General features: G+C 31.3%; 3 protein-coding genes across 3 annotated transcripts; 1 reads left to right on the top strand and 2 right to left on the bottom strand.

The window, feature by feature from the left end:
- Nucleotides 1–2,175: 2,175 nt before the first annotated feature.
- Nucleotides 2,176–10,108, top strand: LOC134716501 (forkhead box protein fkh-2-like). Its single transcript, XM_063579508.1, has 2 exons — nt 2,176–2,337; nt 9,377–10,108. Exons 1-2 carry the CDS (start codon nt 2,176–2,178, stop codon nt 10,106–10,108), a joined length of 894 nt encoding a protein of 297 aa, XP_063435578.1.
- A 1,863-nt stretch (nt 10,109–11,971) lies between these two features.
- Nucleotides 11,972–13,153, bottom strand: LOC134716500 (forkhead box protein I1-ema-like). Its single transcript, XM_063579507.1, has 2 exons — nt 12,992–13,153; nt 11,972–12,703 (listed from the first exon to the last, which is right to left on the bottom strand). The coding sequence occupies exons 1-2, from the start codon at nt 13,151–13,153 to the stop codon at nt 11,972–11,974; spliced, it is 894 nt and encodes a 297-aa protein (XP_063435577.1).
- A 10,258-nt stretch (nt 13,154–23,411) lies between these two features.
- Nucleotides 23,412–24,929, bottom strand: LOC134713808 (forkhead box protein I3-like). The gene is made up of 2 exons (XM_063575086.1): nt 24,744–24,929; nt 23,412–24,470 (listed from the first exon to the last, which is right to left on the bottom strand). Exons 1-2 carry the CDS (start codon nt 24,906–24,908, stop codon nt 23,730–23,732), a joined length of 906 nt encoding a protein of 301 aa, XP_063431156.1. The 5' UTR covers nt 24,909–24,929; the 3' UTR covers nt 23,412–23,729.
- Between the last annotated feature and the right edge of the window lie 1,496 nt (nt 24,930–26,425).

Here is a 26,425-nt window from a genome sequence, read left to right as displayed (position 1 = left end):
GTACCAAGTCAGGAATATGACAGTTCTTGTCCATTCGTTTTTGATGCGTTTTGTTATTTTATTTTGCCGTGTGATTATAGACTTTCCTAATTGATTTTCCTCTGAGTTCAGTATTTTTGTGATTTTACTTTTTGGACATAAAACTTTCCAGTTCCAAAGTTAAAAAAAGAACAATAAGGTTGGAATTTTTTAAACATATTTTTTGCAGCTATATGTTATCAGTCAGTTTACTTCTGAGTTATATTGAATAAGAGAGAGGTCTGTATTTATATCTATATAACTTGAATAGATGAAACACGAAAAACACAAATATGTGAAAAAGAACAAAATCTAAATACAAAATTTAAAATGTAAACCTTTTTAAAGTGATTTACGAAAATATAAACAAAATAAGGGGTCACGGGATTAGTTTTTCCTGCTACAAAACACAATTGTTAAATGTATAACACATTTCTTTTTAAATATTACATTACCTGAGCTGTATATAAAAAAGAAGATGTGGTAGGATTGTCAATATACACCCTTATAAGGCAACATTTTAAAAATAGTCCTAAAATATATTCTCTTCTTCTCTCAAATTAGTCTTAATAACTGAAAAGTTCAACACACGAATTAAATTCTTCTCTTGATATTGCACTTTTCTTTACAGTGTATATCGATTGTTTTCTAATTTTCAAAATATATGATTGCCGAACGCACCATTTTTACCAGGACAACGACGTATGATAAAACCACAATACAGAATTGATTAAGTATTGCGTAAACAACACGTTATACCTTCCGCAAGAATTTAAAAAAACAAATTCACTAAAAATTACTGACAAACTAAGCAAGTTAAAACATTACCATCTGACTATTTATTTGATTTTTTGCACTTTTTAATATCATTTAAGTTATACTGTGTTTTGTCGTTCACTGCATGTAATATTAGTTGAGAGGAACATCAAATCAGTAAATTTAGAGAGCCTTAATACCTTGTATTTGTCGAAAGGTCATTTATATCTATAGGGCTTGCAAATTGCTTACATTGTTAATTGTTTAAAAATGATCGTAAACAGAAAAATATATTTTTGGAATGTTGTTTGAAGGAAACAATATTGTTTTGAACCCATTCATATTTCAATAGGAATTTGATAGTGAAAATTGCTATGAATTAATCAGTGCAAATACTATTATGGACAGATTTGTAATTTCCTATTAATATATATTCATATATATACTCATCGGAGAACGTTAGTTTCGGTTGATAAGATTACAAACGAGCAACACCTATTTATACAATAATGGTGGGTCGTTATCAGTTGGTTAGTTCTTAATCACATTTATAATTCCTTACTAAATAAAGGTAATAGAATTCTACATATGGTATCAGACATCACCACAAACGTAAATGAGTATGAGGTATAAAAACGAATGATATTGTGTTTATGTCCACATCATGTGTTCTCTGAATAAATCCATCAGAAACAATCATCAATACATTTTTAGGAGCAAATTGATATGAAACATTTGACAGTAATGATAAAAAAAAAAAGAGATTACAAAATCATCAAAAGGACAACTTTAATTAAGGTCTTGCAACCTTAATTCTGTAATAAGTACATTAAAACTGACACTGAAAAAAAGCAGGAACATAGTCTACTGAAACTGAGATATTGGGCGGATAATACACTAATTGACTAATAATCATGCAGTATTGCTGACTAGGTTAAGATAAAAGGTCCATAATGTAAAAGATGTGTCTGGCAATGTAAATGTGTTCTGCATAATTCCTTTAAAGTTCTTGCAAGTTCGTCAACCTTAGGTCGTTCGTTTATGCCACTATTTGTGAGGTGGCTAATTTTTTTCTGTGTTTTTTTTTCCCTTTTTTTATATTTTATAGATTCTTCTTCCATTTTGTGCTCTTGATGACGTTACTTTTGGTATTATATGTATTAATATTTTCAAACAAAATATTTTAGATAATTATAAATACTAATTGTACTCCCAACTGTCAACATATTTTTCATTCAACAAAATGACCCGTTAATTTAAAAACAATGCCATTTGAATAAGTTCACGTGACTCAAAACTGTGAAAAATAACAGGTTTGCTGGTATATATTCTGTAACGCCAACAGTATAAATCATTCTGTAATCTTTTCTCAACACGATTGCTACAATAAATTTTAGAGTCATGAATAATTCACATTTAAGCATTCACTTCTTGAACAGTGGACGAACAGAAAGAGTAAAAAGAGATTCTTTCTCCAGCGATGGGGATGAATTGTGGACACCGTCACTATATACAAGTGAAAGCGAAAGTAACCACAGTGACAGTGATGAATCTATTGCACAGGTATGTTATATTTTTAAATGAAAATATCTTTAAATTGTTTGAGGAATCTTTTACTATATTAAAAAAAAGAAGTTTATGAATTGAACAATAAGCAAATCAACGGCTCAAGTTTATTTGTTGCAAAATGTCAATATTGATAATGATACTCATTAATATCATCGTTATTTTTAATATTTATCCCTTTCTTTTTATTTCTTATATATTTTGTATTTGGTAATTTTCTATAACATTTCTGTTTATTTTTGTAGGTTCAGATATCGTTAGACAGATCAATCAAGGATATCTTGTCTTCAAGTACCACCGAAAAGAAGCCATCACACTCGTACATCGCTATGATTTCGATGGCAATACTGAGTAAACCGAGTAAGAAACTATTACTAAATGATATATATCAATACATAATGGATAATTTCCCCTTCTACAATAACAAAGAAAAAGCATGGAGGAACAGCATACGACATAATCTTTCTCTCAACGAATGTTTCGTGAAAAGTGGCCGGTCTGATAACGGCAAAGGCAACTACTGGTCAATTCACTTAGCATGTATTGCATGGATTTTGCAAAAGGAGACTTCAGGCGTCGAAATGCAAGACGAAGAGCAAGAAAAAGTTCTGTAAAAACTGTCGATGGCTCATCTAATCAATTCTACGCACGACATAATAATGAATATGTACCTATGACATCATCGCCAACTGTATTATATCCATACTCAATGAAAGGATCCCTTATGCATACAAAACCTCACTTCTCACATCAAATTTCTTTGTCTCCTGTGTCAACATTCGGAATGACAAGAACGCAATTTCCTGCAGCCATGCAGTCATATGGAAGCGATTCACTCTTTCCAGTCTCACAATCGTTATCAGGACAATCATTTATTGCTCCAGCAACATACTGTACGTCGTCATCATTTAAACCTACAACGAATTCAGCTTTTTATTCATCTTGTAAAATACAGAGAGGGTTTTCTGCTTGGTGATTTCAATCTATCTCACTTTACGAAAAATTGTAGCTTTTGAATGATTGAAAATTGTCAAATTGAATGCAATGCTTTGCTGATAGTAGTAAAGATGTTAGACAATTTGTATACGTCATCAGCGTAGACTATCATATTTGTTTTGACGAACTAAAGAATTTTTGGTTAGGAATTATACCTACAAAACTGCATCGTGAAAGGAGACAATTGTACTTGAGTGATAAGACTATATAGTAACAGTTTATGTATAGAATTCTTGAGTTTAAGGTCAAAAAGTAGTATTGACATTTAGCTGATATCAGGACAGATACTCTGGTACTTGGCACCGTTTCTACAACTGTCTATAAAATTATTAAACACAATTGATTACATTTGCATTTTTGTTGCTTTTTATTTTAATTTCTACGGAGTCTTTTGGATGTTTTTTTCCAAGGGCAATATCAGGTTTTTTTTTCAACTTATGAGTATTGTTATCAATCTAAGGATCATTTAAAAGTGCAATTAAAATTACTGTTTAATGTGCACATGGAGCGGGAATTTAAGAAGGGTATATAATTTATTGTGTACAGCTATGAGGTCACACAAATACACATGCATAATTGGTTGGAATTTGTGGTATGATCCATTTATTAATTTTTGTGATTGAAAAAAAAAGTATTTTGTAAGTTTTATTTCTCATGAAATAATCAAAGACAGTCCTAATTTTAATTTTAAAAGCTGAAAAGGTTACTGTTATCACACATTATCATTTTTCAGACATACATGTTTATACATTTTTATTGTAACCTTTACTTTGGCTTTATAAACTTACTGATAACAGTTCATGTAATTAAATTGCTGAATGTACTAAGGTGATAATAAGCTCGAAAATATATAAATGAAATTTACCTATATAGAAAAATATATTTTGACCCGTTCTATCTAGTTATGAGTTTTAGATAATATTTCTATGAAATAGCCGATGCCTTAGAATTGATTTTTAAATGCCTTTCAATCGTATGACATTTATGAAGGAGATATCAATTACAAATAACAAAGAAGATGTGGTATATTAGATATTGAGACCGCTATCTTCAAAAGACCAAATTCCATAGAAATTTACTTTTGATAAGAGACTTGAATTTTCGTCGGAGTTTTATGGATTTGACTTTATTCATGTATAGGTAACCGTACGGTCTTCATCAATGAACATAGCCAATCCGCAAGGCCCCAGTTTTATATTGATTTTAAAACATTGTATTTCAATGCAGTTTAAGAGATAAGATTTTGATATGCATGAATATTTATGGAATCACCATTGATACATTAATGAAATAGTGTGGGAAATTAACTGCAACACAGGTTTTGCTTAAGATGCAATGGTATATTTTCACAATTCTTAATTGAAATGAACACTTTTTAATTTTGTTCGTTAAAGCGTTTTTGGGATTCATTTGCTACAGGAATGTTCATATCATCAAACCAGGGAGGCATAAGTACTAACTCAGCATTTGGCCAAGCCAACCCTAATACAATAAGAAGCTTTTCATACTTTAATTGACAACATATCTGAACGTTCGGAGGACGTGTTTTTCAACAGAATATCGACATTCCAATGGGAGCGAATTGTAGCCCGGCTATAAAGATGAAGTTCTTTCACTAAATAATTCAAAATTTGGTGATTTTGTCGAATGCATCTATCCCATTGAACTAGAGATAAAGGATACAACAGATACAGTAAACCCGGCCTCATATCTTGACTTACATCTAGAAATTGACAGTGAGGGTCGATTGAAAACAAAACTCGGCGACAAAAGAGAGAGAGAACTCTCCATTTATAAGTAGCAACATTCCAGCAGCACCTGCATACGGTGTATATATCTCCCAATTGATACGACATTCCCGTGCTTATATTTCCTATCATGATTTTCTTGACTGAGGGTTGTTGCTCACAAGGAAGCTATCAAATCAAGAGTTCCAAATGGTGAAGATGAGATCATCTCTTCGTAAATTTTACGTACGCCATCACGAGTTGGTTGACCGTTATGGAATAACCGTTTCACAAATGATATCGGATATGTTCCTTACGTCGTAACTACAATCCCCTTCCCTTTCATAAATGTGACCTACCGAAGAAGACTATTGACCGGGTTTGAAAAGCAACACGACGGGTGCCACATGTGGAGTAGGATCTGCTTACCCTTCCGGAGCACTTAAGATCACCCTTAGTTTTTGGTGAGGTTCGTGTTGTATATTCTTTAGATTTCTTTGTTGTGTCATGTGTGATATTGTCTGTCTTTTTGTCCTTTTCATTTTTAGCCATGGCATTGTCAGTTTGTTTTCCATATACGAGTTTGACTGTACCTCTTGTATCTTTCGTCTTTCGTTTAAAAAATTATCCTTAAACATCTTATAATTCATGTACATAAAAATATATATGGAAAACATTTTAGTGGTAAAAAAATGGGCTTGAGTCAACAGAGGGTCTTGATAACGGATACTTGGAGGAGAAGTGCTAAAATTGGACTTTTTTTACGACAAAAAAAAACTGCTTGTGAAATTAAACGAAACATCATTTACTTGTACGAGATACTCATTTCGATCATGAAAGTTACTACAGACTGTGCAAGGACATGTCTACAGTTAGTCACTACTTATGTTCATTTCATAACGTCACTATTTTGGATTAGTGATGTCATAGTGAACCCAAAGTAATAAATAATCATATTCTTATTCATTTGTGACTGATGACAAATGTAAGTCATAATAATGATGAAGTCTATTTATATATGACAGCCGCTGACATTTTTAGAAAGTCAAGTGACATTCAAATGCCTTAAACTGCTGTTGATTTGTAATTATCCCTTCATAACTCCTTCAACAATATGTTGACGAGAAGTATTGAACAATAATTTAAAAAATTTAGCACGAAGGCCATAAAATGACCTATAGTGTCTTACTTTTACGTCGTTTGTTGTTGATTGATAGTCGTCTCATTTACAATAATAACACATCTTTTTTTTTATCTTATTTGTTTCAGAATTAAATGGTACAACATATGATTTATTGTTTAATGGTTTTCAAGACTTTTTTTTTATTAAACGTTGAAATGATAAAGTATCTTTTACTGTGTTCTCTTTGGCCTTTTAAACTTTTTTGGTTTCGAGCGTCACTAATGAGTCTTTTGTAGACGAAACGCGCGTCTGGCGTATACTTAATTTAGCCCTGGTATCTATGATGATTTTATTTATTCTATGAAGCCACCTTTTTAATATGATTCTCTGTGCATAATCATTGACACTGATAAGTTATTTAAGCCTATCGTATTCTTGGCTCATTTTAAATTAACTTTTAAAATTTTAATAGCTTCACACAAAATGAATATAAATTTGCTTTCAATGCGTAGCTTTAAATAAAACTTACAATTTACTGCATATATTTATTCAGAGCAAAAGGTTATACAGATATGGACACATACACATTTGCATAAATAGCTTATAGCAAAAACTTGCACAATTTTTATACAACTTTTCGCAATGTTTGATTATAAAACAGTGACTCATCAACTTTGTTATTATTTTTAAGTTTAATTGGTTTGATACGATTTCAACTGAGGTGTCTTATATAGAGGAAAGGTATTTTTGACATTTCATATCATCATCATTAATGAGTCTTAACTTATTCATATAAATATAAGGCCTTTTGATAATAATTTAAAACTAAATATAAGGTGAACTTAGCCCGTTGCTTTACAGTCCTTGAAATGTGTAAGCTTCTTTCTACACCACACTAATTCATACCATTCACCACACATCAACAACATTACACAATACACCACGTGTCATTTAACGTTACATCTTTGTACCATACACCTAACACATTCTATGTACATCATCCGGAATTACAAAACAATGTACCCATAATGCAATTCAAATTCAAGGAAGCGTGCGACTACAATTTTTTTTACGTGAAAAACAAACTAGTATATTATTTAAACACTTTCAAATTTCGAGTGACATATAGTTTCATTCCTTTACGTCGTTTGGTCTTTGGTTTAGAGCTGTCTCATTGGTCATCATATCACATCCTTTTATGTCAATTGTTTAAAAAGTATAACTTAAACAAAATATTATTAAATGTTGAAAATGACAAAGTCCTTTATATTTTACCATATTCTCTTCGAATACAACATTTTAATGTGATTCATTTTAATTATTAGTTTTATGCGCCTTATTTCCTGATATTTGCTGAAAGGTTATTTCCATTTATAGGTCAAATAATTTATATTGTTTATTGTATCAAGGGGATTGTAATTAGAAAAATATATTGATAGAATGTTGTTTGAATGCAAAAATATTGTTTTGAAACCATTCATATTTTATTATGAATTTTATAGTGAAACTTTCTATGAATTAATCAGTGCAAATTCTATTATATGCCAATTTGTAATAAAGATATATTCATATTTGACGTAGAAAGTAAGTTTACATTGATAAGACAACTAACGGAGCAACACATAGTTATTCAATATTGGAGGGTCTTTGTCAGTTGGAAAGTTCTAAATCATATATACAATTCAATACCAACTACAGGTAATAGATAAGCTCATCATAGATACCAGGACTACATTTAGTATATACGCCAAACGCGCGTTTCGTCTACAAAAAACTCATCAGTGACACTCGAATCCAAATAAGTTAAAAAGGCCAAATAAAGTACGAAGTTGAAGATCATTGAGGACCAAAATTCCTAAAAGTTTTGCCAAATCCAGCCAAGGTAATCTGTTCCTGAGGTAGAAAAGCCTTAGTATAGAATATAGCATATGGTTTCAAACATCACAAACCAACCGTTAAGCTGTTTGAAATGCATTGGTTATGTATGTGTTGATGATATATACTTATTAGTGTCGTATAAATAGAGTATGAGGTATGAAAACAAGTGATTTGATGGTCACGTATACAACATGTGTACCAAGAATAAGTCCATCAGAAACGATCATATATATATCTTTAGAAGGAAAATAATATTAAACGTGTGATAGTAATCAACAAAAAGAGCAAAAGAACAACTTTGTTTTCCAACACTAATTCTGTAATAAGTACGCCAACACTGACACTGGAAAAAGGCAAACAGAATATATCACAGAAACACGAGATACTCTCGGTAAAATTATAGTCACCCAGTATTGCTGGTGACCCAGTTGAACAAAAAGGCCAAAAGCACAAAAGCACAAAAGATGTGTCTATGGCAAAGTGTTCTGAATATAAAGTTCCTTTACAGTTATCACTAGTTTGTCAACCTCAGTGCGTTCGTTCAGTCCACTTTTTGTGAGGTGACTCATCTCTTTCTGTGTCGTATTCATCCTTTTTTTTATGTCTTCATATTTTTCATTCTTTATTTGATGACGTAACTTTTGGTATTATCTATATTAATATTTTCAAACATAATATTTTTGTAAATTATAAGTAAAATTTGTACGTCAACTGTCAACATATTTTTTATTCAACAAAATGACCTGTTAATTTTAAAAACAATGCCATTTGAGTTAGATCACGTGACTCAAAACTGTGAAAAATAACAGGTTTGTCTGGTATATATTCTGTAACTCAAACAATATAAGTGATCTTTTCTCAACACGAGTGCTCAACTAAATTCAGGAATTATGAATAAAACACATTTAAGCATTTATCATTTGAACAATACAGATACAGAAAGAGTTAAACGAGATTCTTTCTCAAGCGATGGGGATGAGTTGTGGACACCGTCTCTATGTACAAGTGAAAGTGAAAGTAACCACAGTGACAGTGATGAATCTATTGCACAGGTATGTTGTATTTTTAAATGAAAATGTCTTTAAATTGGTAGAGGAATCTTATGCTATATTGAAAGAAATGAGATATTTATTATCTTAAATAGAGGGTGAAATATATTAACATTTATACATGTATTCAATAATAAGCAAACCAACAGCTTTTTTTGTTGCAAAATGTCAATATTGATAATGATATTAATTAATTTCATCGTTATTTCTAAATATTTTTTGTTTGGTTTTTTTTTCTATAACATTTCTGTTTATTTTTGTAGATTCAGTTATCGTTAGACAGATCAATCAAGAATATATTATGTACAAGTAACAGCAACAAGAAGCCATCACACTCGTACATCGCTATGATTTCTATAGCAATACTGAGTAAACCGAGCAAGAAACTAGTACTGATTGATATATATCAATACATAATGGATAATTTTCCCTTCTACAATAACAAAGAAAAAGCATGGAGGAACAGCATACGGCATAATCTTTCTCTCAACGAATGTTTCGTGAAAAATGGCCGGTCTGATAACGGCAAAGGCAACTATTGGTCAATTCACTTAGCATGTATTGAGGATTTTGCTAAAGGAGACTTCAGGCGTCGAAATGCAAGGCGAAGAGCAAGAAAAAGTTCTGTGAGAACTGTCGATGGCTCATCTAATCAATTCTACGCACGACATAATAATGGATATGTACCTATGACATCATCGCCAACTGGATTATATCCATACTCAATGAAAGAATCTCTTATGCATACAAAACCTCACTACTCACATCAAATTTCTCTGTCTCCTGTATCCACATTCGGAATGACAAGAATGCAATTTCCTGCAGCCATGCAGTCATTCGGAAGCGATTCACTATTTCCGGTTTCGCAATCACTATCAGGAGGACAATCATTCATTACACCATCCACATACAATACATCGTCATCATTTAAACGTAGTTCGAATTCAGATTTTTATTCATCTTGTCAGATACAGAAAGGGTTTTGTGCTTGGTGATTTTAATTTATTTCACAATACCAAATGTGAGTTTAAAAATTTGTTGCTTTTGAATAATTGAAAATTATCAATGCAATGTTTGGCTGATATAAGTAAAGATGCTAGACAATTTGTATACGTCAGTAGCGTAGAATAACATAATCGTTTTGACGAATTAAGAACTATTTGTATTGAAATGATACCAGCGAAACTGTAACGTGAAAGGACTCAAAATAGACTTGAGAGTTTGGACTATACTACCAGTTTATGAAAAGAATTCTTGAGTTTGGAGTCTATAAGTAGAACTGACATTTAGCTGTTATCACGATTGACACTCTGGTGCTTGGCACCGTTCTTACAACTGTATATGAAATTAATAAAAATAATTTTCAACATATGCATTTTTGTTGCTGTTTATTTTATGGAGTCTTTTGGGTTTTTTCCATGGCATTATCAGTTCGATATCGATTTATGTGTTTCGTATCTTTTTGTTCTCTGTTTATGGCTATGCACTGCGTCTATTCTTAATTTAAATAACTTCAATTAGCTGATTTATAGTTTGCCCTTATTTATCAAAATTTGGACCATTTGAAAGTGCAATTTGAATGTTACTGTTTAGTGTATTGGTGGAGTGGTGATTCCAAAAGTACTTGCACTTAGTATATGTACCGATTAAGTTCTCATTAATACAAAAAAATGATTTGTGGTATGATTCATTTATAGCTTTTTGTGATTTGAAAATGGAAGATTTCTATAAATAATTGAGTGGTAAGTCTATTATGGAACATTTTGTAATTGTCTATTAAACAATTCTATTTTTTGCAGGTTCATTTCGGATGAAGTTATAACAGACAGCCTTTATTTTGATCTCAAAAGTTGCAAAGGTTACTGTTATTACACATAGTTATTCCTTAAGAAACATGTTTACAAATTGTCGCTGTAACCTTTACTTTGTGTGTATACACTTACTGATAACATACTGATACATACTTCTACATTGCTTACAATACTGAGGTGATAATGATGCGAAAAATATATTGATGACATATAGTTTAATAGAAAAATATTATTTAGACCCCTTCCTTTATTGTTATGAATTTTGTAGATTATATTTCTAAGGATTGGTTTGTAATTGATTTGTAATTGCTTATTATTTTTTGATATTTCGAGGGTAAAAAAAGTACAAAAAAAAGAAGATGTGGTATGTTTGCCAATGAGACAATTCGCCAAAAGATACAAAATGACGCAGAAAGTATTTGCAGTTACTGAACGCACTGAACGCTAGTTTAAAACCAATAATCACTAATAAAGAAAAATCATACATCAAAGACTAAACCATCAATAGGTACTCATCCAACATGCAGTGAATTTAGTGTAAAGACGTCAAATACAGTAAGGGAATAACATAACCTTGTGAAATGCCTAGATACGGGTATCGACAGATTGTAAAGCCATGAATGGTTATTTAGAGAAAAAAACAAAAAGAGTTCATAAAATTAAAAATAAACCGCAACAAAAAATTAAAATGTTATAATTTTTTTTATTAATATTTTTATACAGTTAAATTAAGAACGGTGCAAAGCACCAGAGTGTCAGTCTTGATACCAGCTAAATGTCAGTACTCAAGAATTCTCTTCATAAACTGGTAGTATAGTCTAAGCTCTCAAGTCCATTTGAGTCCTTTTACGATGAAGTTTCGCAGATATCATTTCAATACAAATAGTCATTAGTTCGTCAACACAATTATGTTTGTCTACGCTGCTGACGTATACAAATTGTCTAGCATCATTACTTATATCAGCAAAACACTGCATTGATAATTTTTAATTATTCAAAAGCAGAAAAATGGTAAACTCACACAAGGTATTGTGAGATAAATTGAAATCAACAAGCAGAAAACCCTTCCTGTAACTGACAAGATGAATAAAAAGCTGAATTCGAAATCGGTTTGATCGATGACGATGTATAGTATGTGGACGGTGCAATGAATGTTTGCCCTCCTGATAATGACTGCGAAACGGGAAACAGTGAATTGCTTCCGAATGACTGCATGGTTGCTGGAAATTGAGTTATTGTCATTTCGAATGTAGATACAGGAGACTGGGTAATTTGAAGTGAGTTGTGAAGTTTTGTATGCATAAGGGAGTCTTTCATCGAGTATGAATGGCATCCAATTGGCGATGATGTCATAGGTACATATCCATTATGATGTCGTGTGTATAATTGATTAGATGAGCCATCCACAGTTTTCACAGAACTTTTTCTTGCTCTTCGCCTTGCATTTCGAAGCCTGAAGTCTCCTTTTGCAAAATCCTCAATACATGCTAAGTGAATAGACCAATAGTTACCTTTGCCGTTAACAGACTGGCCACTTTTCACGAAACACTCGTTGATAGAAAGATTATGTCGTACACTGTTCCTCCATGCTTTTTCCTTGTTATTGTAGAAAGGAAAATTATCTTTTATGTATTGATATATATCAATCAGTACTAGTTTTTTGCTCGGTTTACTCAGTATTGCCATCGAAATCATAGCGATGTACGAGTGTGATGGCTTCTTGTTGGTGTTACCTGTACACAATATATTCTTAATTGATCTGGCTAACGATAACTGAACCTACAAAAATAAAAATAAAGATATAATAGAAAATTGAACAGAAAGAGATGAAAATTTAAAATAATGATGATATTAGTTAGTATAATTATCAATATTGACATTTTGCAACAAATGAAATTGAGCTGTTGCTTTGCTCATGATTGAATACATCTATATTGATACATAAACGTATTCGCCCTTTATTTATACTAATTGTTTTTCTTAGAAAATATATATATTCATTCTTTCAATATAGCATTAGATTTTTCCCCAAATTTAGATATATTTTGGTTCAAGAGTACAACATACCTGTGCAATAGATTCATCACTATCACTGTAGCTATTTTCACTTTCACTCGTATAAAGAGACGGTGACCAAATATCATCACCCTCGCTTGAGAAAGAATCTCGTTTGACTCTTTCTGTTCGTCCACTGTTCAAATAGTAGTTGCTTAAATGTGAATTATTCATGATTTCTAAATTTATTGTAGCAATCGTCTTGAGAAAAGATTACAGAATGACTTATATTGTTTGCGTTACAGAATATATACCAGAAAAACCTGGTATTTTTCACAGCTCTGAGTCAAGTGATCTGATTCAAATGGCATTGTTTTTAAATTAACGGGTCAAATTGTTGAATAGAAAATATGTTGACAGTTGACAGTACAGGTTGTTTTATTTGTTTCCAAAGCATTTTGTTCGAAAATAAAATAAAACATGAATACTAAAAGTAACGTCATCGAAAGCATAAGACGAACGCAAAATATATAAGACTTAATAAAGGGAAAGAAGACACAGAAAAAGATGAATCACCGCACAAAAAGTGGGCTTAACGAACGACATAAGGTTGATAAACTAGCGAAAGCAGGGAAGGAAATATGCCATAGAAAATTATGTTATGCTTTGAACCTTTTGGTTTTACAGCGTCAGTAGCAATGCTGGGGGATTACAAGTCAACGAGAGTATGATCTGCGCCCTATCTCGTGTTTCAGTGATATATTCCGGCTGTATTTGTCAAATGTTAGTTGGAGTGTACCTTTAACGGAATTAAGGTTGCAAGTCCTTTACAAAAATTGACCTTTTGTCAATTTGGAACAATTGTATTTTACTGTTGCCTTTATTTGTTGATTATTTGCAAACGTTTAATAGTTTTTTCCCTTCAAATGTGTAATGATGATTATTTCTGCTGGAGTTTTTCTAAGAACACAGGTAATGGGCATAAACATAATATTACTCGTTTTGATACTTGTGTTTGCCAGTTTACTGATATTACAAGTTCAATAAAAGTTTAGATTTCGTTAAGTGTTAGCCATGAATATGTTTGTGACATTTTCACTGTGTGACATCACTATGATACATCACATGTAGAAAGTTCTAACGTTGGATAAGGAAGCTTGCTCAAATTCATCCACCACCTACCCCTACATTCGACTGTTTTTATTTGTCTGCTGTTGTTTTTGTTAATTTTTTTTCGAGTTTTATGGTAAGTGTTGATCCAGCAAACCGGGAAAACAGATTTAACAAGAGAAAATGATTTGTTCGGAATAAAAGGAATTAAATCATGAACTTTTGACTTCCAAAAATTATATTAGTATAGCAGTATGTGATTATATCCAGCTTATAAGTTTAACAGTCATTCTGATTTCACTACTAACTGAATGATTGCTTTGGAGGATGGAACATTTTGATGGATCGTTTGATTGGAGTACTTAATATATACTCTTTAGAAACAGACATAGCTCGTTTTATCGCACTTTAAGGTCAGTGGAAGTTAAAAGATTTAGAAAAACGAAGAGTTCCATGTTTAAATTTTTACAAATGGCGGCGGTTTGTATCGTTTTGCACGACCTCGTTTACTGTTTTTTTCTTGCGGTTGATATTATTCATTATTTATAAGTCTTACACTTCTTATTGATATTTAAAACAGTTACATGTAACATCATATTTCAAATATGTAGGTTTCAAATGTGCTTGTCATGAATTATCTGTTCATTCAATCAACTTAATGTGTTGCCAATAATTGTCATATCTAATGTGTATTGTCTTTATTTAGAATTGACCTGTAATAGAAAAAAGCATCTGTTTCTTTAATATTCAATTTTTGGGTTATAAATGCCTTCTGAAGTGGTGAAAATCTTTTCTTCGCGGACGAAATTTCTAGATGCATTTGTTTAAATTATGTATTGTCCGTTTGTTGACATATAATTTTTTTCAGTAATAGCTTCATTAATTTATTCTTTCTTACTCATCTTGTGATAGTCTGTAATAATATTTTGCTGTGTTTTGAACCTTGTTTATGCGTTGATCGTTGAATTTCAATATTCCGAAGCATTTATTTTTAAAATGTCTGATCGTTTTTGTAATTACGAGGTTACCAACAAGAAACATCTTTCTTTCGTTGAAATCCCTCCGCATTTTAAAGAAAAAGAAATTATAGTTTCTACTTTGATTTCAATATTTGTTTGCTACTTATACTGAACTTATACTTAGGCTATCCATTTAATATGCCAAACAAGTACGATTATATTCTTATCACTAAATTGTTCATAGAAGTATTTTTTATCACCTTCGTAATAAGATAAGGTCAAACAAATATTTTTATATCAAACTAAATTTTCAGTTAGTCAATAAAGTCAATTTAAAGGTTATAAGGACAGTAAGTAAACATGTTAGCTTGGCTGATAATAATGTGTCATAACAGAAAATTTTTTAAGCTTGAAGATCAAAATCATTGGTGTTTTTGCAAAATTTCATCAAAAATAAAAATCGTTAAATATCAATTTTTTGTAAAAAATAATACAAAATTTGTCTTCAAAGATCGCAGCACTCAATAATTCAAATAACTATTCCATATTGAAATCATATAACGCTATCAGTAATATTTTACTAATAAACGATAATGATGAAAATGCTAACCTTATTTAAGAACTAAACTGCAATCATTGCTACAAGTAAACACTAAATAGCAGTGTTTAATTCAACCTGGTATCATATTGATAGATCTGGGAACAACATAAATTATAGAACAGATTATTACCTTAAATAAAATTCCGTTCAGTGGATAAACATCAAAAGGACAGGGCGTCATATACCTAAGTGTAAATTACAATCAAGCTCGATACGAAACTGACCATTCAATAGCAAATAAATGACCAGGAACTCCGTAAAAATCAACATTAACAGCAATAAAAATTAAAATATTTACAGATATTTCAATTATTTCTGTATACCGTTTCGACATAGTATACATGGTGTTGTCTCTTACTCTGATAAATTCTTTCACTATTTCCTGATTTCAATTGAAATAATTTTATATATAATATACCATTGAAATCATAGCGATGTACGAATAAGATGGTTTCTCATTAGTATCACAGGAAGATAACCATTTGTTAATTGATCTGTCGAGTGATAATCAAACCTACAAAACAGAAATTAAATATTTAACAAAATTAAGAAAAAATAAATATAGTACAAAATATATTTCCTTTGATTTGCTTGATTTTTTATTTCTACATAAATAATTATCTCCAGTCTTGTGATAAATTACAAAATTCCAGGATCCTCTCCACAATAAAAGCTATTGTCATGATTTTTTTGTAAAAGATTCATCACTGTCAATGTGACTACTTTCAGTTTCACTCTTACAAAGAGCTGTTGTCCAATTTTCTGTACCCTCGTTTGACAGAGATTCTAGTTTGACTACTTCTGTGTCTCCTTCGTTCAAATGATAGCTGATAATTTGAGAATTATCCATTATTCCTATATTGAGAATAACGATTTTGCTAAGAGAATATTACAGAATGAATTGTTTTTCGATTCAGAATATATACCAAACAAACAAAAATGTAACAAAGAGCACACAAAAAAGCACGTAAGCAAAAAAACCCAACAAAAAACACATAAAAAACAAAAGCCCACCATTATTGAATAGGAAGAGAGGCTGTGTTCTCATTTAGTAATGCAATCCGGAAAAATTGACGATGCTTAGCCTAGATATGAAAGATTTTATCGTTGCAAGCTATATTTGGCTAATATTTGGCTTACTCATATTTGAAAATAGTATGTTCTCTTTTCGAAAACATCAAATACTAAATGGTTGTTTACACCAACTTCAATAAATGTCTCTGTGTGTGAGTGTTGAATGTACGCAGATTATGACTTATATGATTTAAACATAGCTTTTAAATTAAAATGTGCCACTTATCTGCTAGCGTGTATCAACCTCAAATGCAGAACCAATATTTAACAGTAAAAACAGACCTACAAAAGAAAAGTGAAAAGCGATTCACAGTTAAAAACAGCATAAAAAACACTTTACAAAATATAGAATCAGCATAATAACCTTTATGAGAGAAAATAACAGAATGAATTAAAGTGTTTGCGTGTCAAGATGTATACACAGCTAAACTATTGATAACCTAGTGAAAGCGCTGTTTGTTTCACAGTTCGCAGTTACGAGATCTGATTCAAATAGCATTGTTTTTCATATAACAGGTCAAATTGTTCAATAACATTTTGAAAGTATTTTAACTGTTAGCTGTGAATATAGCTTGTTATTATTTATCTAATTCACAAAACAAATAGTATTAATAATAAAACCTAAGAACGACACCAATACCAGAATGAGAAAGACACATTTGGTGAAGACCGTAAACCATGACGTTATTTTAGGGTCACATGTTGTGTGCATTTAATTAACATATACCATACTCTTTCATATATGTATGCATATTTTCAAGGACGCATTCGGTCAAAACCAAGAACATTTAAAAGAGAAAATTACAGAATGATTTATATGGTTTGACCGTACACGTGTTTAAAGATGTATAACTGGCCAAACTGTTGATACTATATAGTGAAAGCGCTGTTTGTTTCACAGTTCTAGGTTACGTGATCTGATTCAAATAACACTGTTTTTCAGTTAACAGGTCAAATTGTAGAATAACATTTCTAAAAATAAAGTATGTTGACCGTTATCAGTGAGGATTACTTGATAGTTCTTATCTACTTTACAAAACAAATAATATTTATACAAAAGAAAAACAACACCAATGCCAGAATGAAAAAGAAACATTTGGAATTATTCTAGGATCATATGTTGTCTGCATTAACATTATACCATACGCTTGTATATATGTATGCATATTTTCAAGGATTCATTCGTTCATTTCAACTAGATTTATTTCCCAGGAGATAAAGGAAAAGCCTGTTTAAAACGCAAGTTTTACTTACCTTCTAACGCGTATCAGACTTTCGTAAACGAGTAATTCTGATGGCAAAATTTACAATGAGGTTATCGCCTTCTAGTGCAGTTAAAACGAACATTCTCAAAAAATTAAAATAGCATTGAAACCTCCATGCTCGTCAATTGGACCAAACAAGTGCCCTTTTTTTTGAAATTCAAATTATGTATGTGCATTTGAGTCTGTTTCTATTTTCGATTGCTTGGCTATGAAGGTAGATTCGCAGGCTAAATTAAAACGCCACCTTATTGAATAGACAAAAAAAAAAAAATTCTTTGCAAAATGTTTAGACAACGGATTTTGGACCACGCTTACAGAGATGATGATATTTACTACGAATAGAGTAAGATTGTAATCTGAAATTTTTCAATGTCAAAATGTTATGATTGATACAAATTTGTATATATATATATATATATATATAAAACGTCTGAAAAATAGTCAACGATTTTTCCCACGAGGGCGCAAGTAACGATACATGTACACAATAAAATAAATTATATAAACGCCTAAAAAGTGTACATAACAACACCAATAACACAAAAAGGAACTATAAATGTAATTATTTATAAATATTTCGGATAACAGATATCCTTCGTCAGTCAGATTCTGATCTTAAATGAATCATCTTTAAGTCTTCTTAGATTAAACTTTTACTAAATCTTGAAATTTATACAATAAAAAAAGGCAAACCGAACATCAGTTAAGACGCTTGCACCATTCCAAAAATATGTTGAATATGAAATAGGTTATATGACTAATTACATCAGAGAGTTCAAATAAATGTTTTAAATAAAAATAATAATGTGCGATATGAACTAGCACAATTCTAAAGCTTTAACAGTGTCGATAATTTTGATGTTACAAGAAAGATTGCGTCTTAACTGATGTTCGGTTTGCCTTTTTTTATTGTATAAATTTCAAGATTTAGTAAAAGTTTAATCTAAGAAGACTTAAAGATGATTCATTTAAGATCAGAATCTGACTGACGAAGGATATCTGTTATCCGAAATATTTATAAATAATTACATTTATAGTTCCTTTTTGTGTTATTGGTGTTGTTATGTACACTTTTTAGGCGTTTATATATATATATATATATACAGTCAAGTTCTAAGAGTAAAGCGGATTTGCTGCTCTGAGGAGGCTGTCACGAAACGGTTACAGGAACTTCGCTGATTTTTTACAAAACGAGGTTATAATTCTCTTTTTTTAGGGTAAATTCACATTGCGATAAGATGTGTCATGATACTTGTCTATCCCAAATTCATGTATTTGGTTTTGATGTTATATTTGTTATTCTCGCGGGATTTTGTCTGATGCTCGGCCCGTTCCTGTATGTGTTACATTTTAGTGTTATGTCATTGTTCTCCTCTTATATTTAATGCGTTTACCTCGGTTTTAGTTTGTTACCCCGATTTTGCTTTTTGTCCATTGATTTATGAGTTTTGATCAGCGGTATACTACTGTTGCCTTTATCCATAAGAAACTGGGCATAGACAAGGGGTTTGCGCGAGCTAACAATAACAGCCGCAATGACTTCTTACAGTACAAACGGAAGACGCGTAGCAAATTAGTCCCGTTTGTTCTAACATACAATCCAGCCTTTACTAACCTTTCACGTTTGATCCATGCAAATTTGCAAATTATTGCCAAACACCCTATATTATCCAAGATCTTTCCCAATCCTCCTGTTATAGCTTTTCGGAGACCCCAAAGTCTGAAAGACTTATTTGTAAGAGCTGACGTCTCCTCAAATCTCCTCAAATAAAACCTGTTCAATTGCAGCATGGTGCAAGTCATGTGGTAACAGACTTTATCTGACTTGTCAACAAATACTAAATACTCAAACATTTACTTGTCACTCGACTAGGTCTATATACACTATATTTTGCAATGTAACTTGCAAAGCTCAGAATGTTGTATACCTCCTTCAGTGTCGATGTGGCATGCAGTATATTGGCTAGACAGACCAGCCTATCAATAAACGCATGAATGGTCATCGAAGTGACTACACTTGCAAGCCCGACCTACCCGTAAGTCGTAATTTGAGATCACCTGGACACGCCTAAGCTGATCTCAAAAACCTTACCATCACAATCATAGACCACAACGAAGGTTGGTCGAAGGTCGACAGAGTCGCTCGGGAAAGATTTTGGATAAGAAAGTACAAGACAGTTTCCCCAGAGGGCATAAATTAAAAAAAACATAGAATGAGTCACTCATTTTCCTCTCATCACTTGTTTCCAGTAACTCCGTACTGGCTTTACAGTTTGATTTTGTCTTAAAATATCAGTTTAAATTACGGGGCTCCATTCAATTGGGGATGGATGTAAAAGTACGTAGTAACGTTCAATTATTTTACCTTATTAGATAAAACTTATTTTTCGAATCATTGTTAAACTGCTATTCGTTTGGGAGGCTTAAATATGTAGTTTCTGTTGCAATTGCCCTACCGTTGTCAAATTTGAAATATTATACCAACTTTTATCGGTTAGGACATTTTTGATTTTTTTGTTTGATAACTGCCCTCTATGCAGTTATCACATCTTAACTGCCACAACCTTTGGAAATTTAGAGTTGTGCAAGAACACATCGTAAATAACAATTTTTATTTGGCATATCTTTGTAAACTTTGCGCCGTTTTTGGCAATTAAAAAATGTACCAACGTCTGTGGTGTCCGCTAAAATTGTATAAACGTTCAAGATTTTGATAGTGTCTCGATTTGAATATATCGATATCATTCATTTTACATCGTGCTATTTCCGACGAAGGATATCTGTTATCCGAAATATTTAATATTTTTTCATTTTGTAGTTATTTAATGGTGATGTTGTACCCTTTTTGGCTTGTTATATATTATATTTTGTAGTGTACAGAATCATAATAGATAATCCATCGCCCGGTAAGATTGATAGTTGACTATTTATTCAGTCATTTAATTTAATTCCTGTTTCTGAAATGTCGCACTTATTACCACTTATAATGCCTTCCACCAGACCTAAAATGTTCTCTGTGATTATGTTTACCCATGTGTTTAAGTTTATAATCTGTATTTAGCTTCGATAGTTGATATTAAATTATTCGAAACTTTTATTTAAAAACATCTTATTTCCATATAATAAAGTAGGTATGTATTTCTTACGATATAATTTTTTATACCGTGCCATCACGATGAATTATTATGATTTTTTTTCAAAAATAAAATGATGGTCTGACTAATCTTGAATTCTGCCTCCAAGTAAAAATGAAATCTTCACTATCAATATACCTATAGCTGCTATCTCTCCTAAATGACCAACTCGGATATATGTTTTCTTAATTTATTAATATTTAATATCAGGTAAAAAATTGGATGACAAGGAAGCATATATTAATCTTACATGGATACACTGTATTAAGCATACATTGCATATCTGTTTAAACAAAGAACTAGACCAATTGTGCCGAGCTGTTGTAAAGTTCAAGATGTCGGCAGAAAACGAATCTGATGTGAGGGCTTACACCATCCATAAACTGTACGTCCTTAACATTCAGACCGAGATTTAATTCCGCTTTTTATTTTAATTCAGAAATAAAAAGAGTTTTCTGATTGGTGAATATACTTGTATTTTGTCCTTTTGATGAGTTAATCCTTTTGCAACTGATTTTTATAGTTCGTTCTTATGTTGTATTGTTATACCACTGCCCCAGTTTAGGGGGAGGGTTGGGATTCCGCGAACATGTTTAACCCCGCCACATTATTTATTTATGTCTCTGTCTCAAGTCAAGAGCCTGTTATTCAGTGGTTGTCGTTTGTTTATGTGTTACATATAAGTTTTTGTTCAATTTTTTCATATAAATATGGTCGTTAGTTTTCTCGTCTGTATTGTTTTACATTGTCTTATCGAGGCTTTTTATAGCTGACTATGCGGTATAGGATTTGCTCATTGTTGAAGGCCGTACAGTGACCTATAGTTGTTAATGTCTGTCACAGTTTTTATCTCTTGTGGATAGTTGTCTCATTGGGAATCATACCACATCTTCTGTTTTATATTATATAACATTATCTAGATTGGGGTTTAACTTTTTTCTGCTTTGAATCAGTACAAATTGTCAATTAATGATGACAATGTTTAGTAAATGTACTGTACATTTTGTATACGTTTGCATCGTAGACGTACAGTATCGTTCTAAGGAATATAAGTATTTGAGAGATTGTACTATAGTAACAGTTCATGTGTACAATTCTTGCTTCTAAATTAAGAAAATACTAGTAGTATAGGCATTTAACTCCATTTGGGAATCGAAACAGACATATCGGCACCATTTCTATAACTGTATGTACGTCTTTTAAAATATATGAATTTTTAACATTTGAATTTGTATTTGCTGTTCATCTTTGGTTTTACAGAGTATACATTATTTTAGATTGTTTCATATATTTTAACAAATAGTTAGATTGTGTTTTCATGTTGAAACAGCCAAGTGCAATAATCGGTCCAATATGTCATTTTTCTTTATTCCTAATCATTTGCCTGTAATCAAGAACAAGTAAAGTTCTTTTAGTGCTTTATCAGTACGTTCACATGATATATGAATACTGAAGTGCATGTATTTGTTAAGGAACTGAAGGAATTATGAACTGTAATGAAATAATCGTTCAGTATTTGCTCCAATGGTAACCGCTTATCCATTCTGACAAAGCATCAATGTAACGATACAAAAGTTGAAAATCCAAATCCTGAAACATTAGAAATTCGAAGTCAATGCATGTCCTGTAAAGTCCCTATTCAGTGATTATAAGTAGATATGTTCTGATAGTTTTTGTCATGTTTGAAATCTTGAGGGTCAGTTCTATGATAGGCTCTGTGGAATTTATTTATTGATTTTTTGTAATAAATAGCGATACATACTTAAATGTTGAAGATAGTATGTAGCTTTCTTGGTTTATTTTTTTCCCTTTCCATTTAGAAAATATCAACAAGAAAAACTCTTTCCTTCACCAACGACTCTCCACTAGAAGTAGTCTTTACCATATTCCTAACAATATAAGGTCAAACAAATAATTGATAATGAAACTAAATTTCATTAATATATTTTTCTGTTTATGATTATCTAGGTACAATAAACACTTAGTTGTAAGTACTATTTTCAGTTAGTCAATAAAACCAATGTAAAGGTTAAAAGGACAGTAAGTAAACATGTTAGCTTGTTTGCTAATAATGTGTCATAACCGTAACTTTCATAAGCTTTAAGATCAAAAGCATTGCTGTTGTTGCAATATTTTATCAAGAATGAAAAAGCGTAAAATGTCAATTGTTTGTAAAAGACAACAAAAAAATTTGATAATAGATTCTTACTTTTTAAAATAAGTTGTTATGGATAACCACCAAAAGGAGAGACTTAAAATACTAAATTGATAATCAAAATCAAAGTTGATAACAAACTAACCATATCATAGCAAATAAACGACCAAATACTCCGTGAAAATCAACATTAACAGCAAAATGATATATCAAATGTGATATTTTAAATATACATATTTACAGTAAAGACATTGTTCCTCTTTAAAATCCTTTACCATACATTTACTTCCATCAGAGTAATTTTATACAAGGTAAAACATTTGGCTTCTGGCATTATTTGTAAATACAAGTTAACTAGTTGTCTCTAAACAATTATTTAAGTCCACGCTGCAGACTGATACAAATTGCTCAATATATCTTTTAACTCATTTGTCACTGTATTGATGATATTAAATTTTTCAAACGCAGAAAAAAATGTTAAACCTTCCCTTGATAATGTGAAACAAGTTTTTTCACCAATCAAAAAAATCTTTTTGTATCTGACAAGATGAATAAAAAGCTGAATAAGAGCTCGGTCTGATGGATGAAGTCGTGTAATATGATGATAGTGCATTGCATGAATCCCCTTCTAACGAAGATTGAGAAACGGGAAATAGTGAATCCCTTCCGAATGAATGCATGACTGACGGACTTTGCGTTTTTTTCATTCCACATGTAGATACAGGAGTTATAATTTTTGTTTGATTATAATGTTGATTTTGAGGGTTTCTATGCATAAAGGATCCTTTTACGTAGTATGGGTAGAATCCAGTTTGCGACAATGTCATAGGTACATATTCATAATTGTTTCGGTTGCAGAATTTATTGGATGAACAATCGGCAGTTTTTACAGAACTTTTTAGTGCTCTTCGTCTTGGATTCCGACGCCTGTAATCTCCTTTTGCAAATTCCTCTATACAGTCTTGATGAATAGACCAATAGTTGCCTTTGCATGTATCGGATCTGCCAATTTTTACGAAGCACTCGTTAAGGGAAAGATTATGCCGTATGCTGTTTCTCCATGCCTTTTCATTATTATTGTAGAAGGGGAAAGTATCCATGATAAACTGATATATATCGTTGATCAACATTTTCTTGTTCGGTTTGCTCAGTATTGCCATTGAAATCATAGCGATGTACGAGTGCGGTGGTTTCTCTTTAGTATCGCAGGAAGATAACCAATTCTTAATTGATCTGTCGAAAGATATCAAAACCTACAAAACAGAATTTAAATATTAAGAAAACTCAAAAGAAATATATGAAAACTACAAAGTAATGAATAAAAACGCAATTATAGTACATTGAAGTAATTGGAACAAATAAGATTACGTTGTTGCCTCTCCTTATTGTTTACATAGGAATGCATATATTTTCTCGTCTTTGGTTTATTTTGGTTTTTTTTATATTTATATAGATTAGTATCCCCATTCTTTAGATGACTTATGAAATTCTTCTTTAAATTTGAAGCTATAAATGACGTAACATACCTGTGGAATAGATTCGTAACTGCCACTGTTGCTACTTGCGCTTTCACTTGTACATAGAGACGACGGTGTAAACAGTTCTGCACCCTCGCTTAAGATAGAATCTCGTGTGACTCTTTCCGTATCGCCTCTATTCAAATGATAGATGCTCAACTGATATTTATTCATGACTCCTAAATTAAAAGGAACGATCTTGCTGGTGGTAAATTACAGAATGACTTAAACTGTTTTTTGCTTCAGTATATATACCATACAAACCTGTTGTTTTTCACAGCTTTAATTTACGTGATCTGAGTATAATGTCAAGGTTTACTAGTTAGTAGGTAATACATATTGTTGAATAACATTTACATTGTATATAGCATGTTGACAGCACACATTCTATTTGTATTTGTCTGCAAACAAGACAATTTGAAAATCACACGGAGACCAGAAATAATTATTGTATCTTAAAATGATACAGTATGTATAAAGTAATTTTGAAAAACAAAAACCACTCAAACAAGACCAAGAACATCAACCATAACAACAGCAACAATTTGAGACAAACAAAAATGAGGATCGAGCAAATGGTATAACTAAAACCATAGCAATATGCATGAAAAATTTAATAAATCTGTTAAAATTAGTAAAATTTCATAAAAATAATGTTTATTATGTACTTTTTCTAACAAACTGTTAAAAAGATAGACGTTAGGAATATGACAATTTAATCCACATAAATGATGATGAAAATCAAGAACTCATCAAAAGAAGTCCATACAATACTTTTAAAAAATTAAACACGAATCCTGCTAATAAACCAAGGACGAATTAAGACGCTGATTCACCAGTGAAAACTGGTTTGTTATATAGTAACACAGTGTTAGATTGTTGGGTTGATGTTTAAACGAGTTGTATATATATATTTATATACTAATAGTTCCTGTTCTCAACTGAAAACTTACACTTCTTACCGCTTTAAAAAAATAAATACTTTTATATTTTGAATATTTGGGTTTCATAAATAAAATACGTATCAGCTACATTAAAAAAAACTAATTACTTTCACTAGACCTAAAATGTTCTCTGTGATTATGTATACCCATATTTTTAACTTTATAAACTGTATATAGTTGATACCTAATTATTTAAAGCTTTTATTTCAAAAACATCTTATTTACAGGTGAATCGTCGGAATGTATTTTTTACGATAATTTTTTTTATTCCGTCCCATAACGAAAAATTATTATGCTTATCTCAAAATAAAATGTTGGTCTGACTAATCTTGTATTCTGCCTACAAGAAAAAACAGAATGTTAACTATCAGTATACCTATAGCTGCTTTCTCTCCAAAATGGCCGAGTTGTATATGTATTCTAAAATTATTAATATTTAATATTAGGTCAAACAATTTGGATAACAATGAAGCAAGTATTAATCTTAAATGAATACTCAGTAGTAAGCATAGTATGGATACCTGTTCCAAAATTTGTAGATTTAAACAACGAACTAGACCGATTGTGCCTAACTATTGTAAAGTTCAAGATGGCGGTATCCAACGAATCTGCCGCAAGGGCTTACCAATTGGAAAACGAATGTTAATTTCGAATTTCATGATAAAATATAAAAAGGTAAAACAATTCTATTCATTCAAACACAATTCCGTACATACATTTTTCTGTTTATGATCACCTTGATACAAT

Source organism: Mytilus trossulus, chromosome 4, assembly GCF_036588685.1.
Source record: "Mytilus trossulus isolate FHL-02 chromosome 4, PNRI_Mtr1.1.1.hap1, whole genome shotgun sequence".
Classification (NCBI taxonomy): domain Eukaryota; kingdom Metazoa; phylum Mollusca; class Bivalvia; order Mytilida; family Mytilidae; genus Mytilus; species Mytilus trossulus.
This window is presented reverse-complemented; position numbering and strand designations above follow the sequence as displayed.

Coding starts and splice junctions, on each gene's coding strand:
- LOC134716501 (XM_063579508.1), top strand. CDS start 2,176: ATGAATAATTCACATTTAAGCATTCACTTCTTGAACAGTGGACGAACA. Junction 2,338..9,376: donor GTGATGAATCTATTGCACAG/GTATGTTATATT, acceptor TTATTTTTGTAG/ATTCAGTTATCGTTAGACAG.
- LOC134716500 (XM_063579507.1), bottom strand. CDS start 13,153: ATGAATAATTCACATTTAAGCAACTACTATTTGAACAGTGGACGAACA. Junction 12,704..12,991: donor GTGATGAATCTATTGCACAG/GTATGTTGTACT, acceptor TTATTTTTGTAG/GTTCAGTTATCGTTAGCCAG.
- LOC134713808 (XM_063575086.1), bottom strand. CDS start 24,908: ATGAATAAATATCAGTTGAGCATCTATCATTTGAATAGAGGCGATACG. Junction 24,471..24,743: donor GTTACGAATCTATTCCACAG/GTATGTTACGTC, acceptor TCTGTTTTGTAG/GTTTTGATATCTTTCGACAG.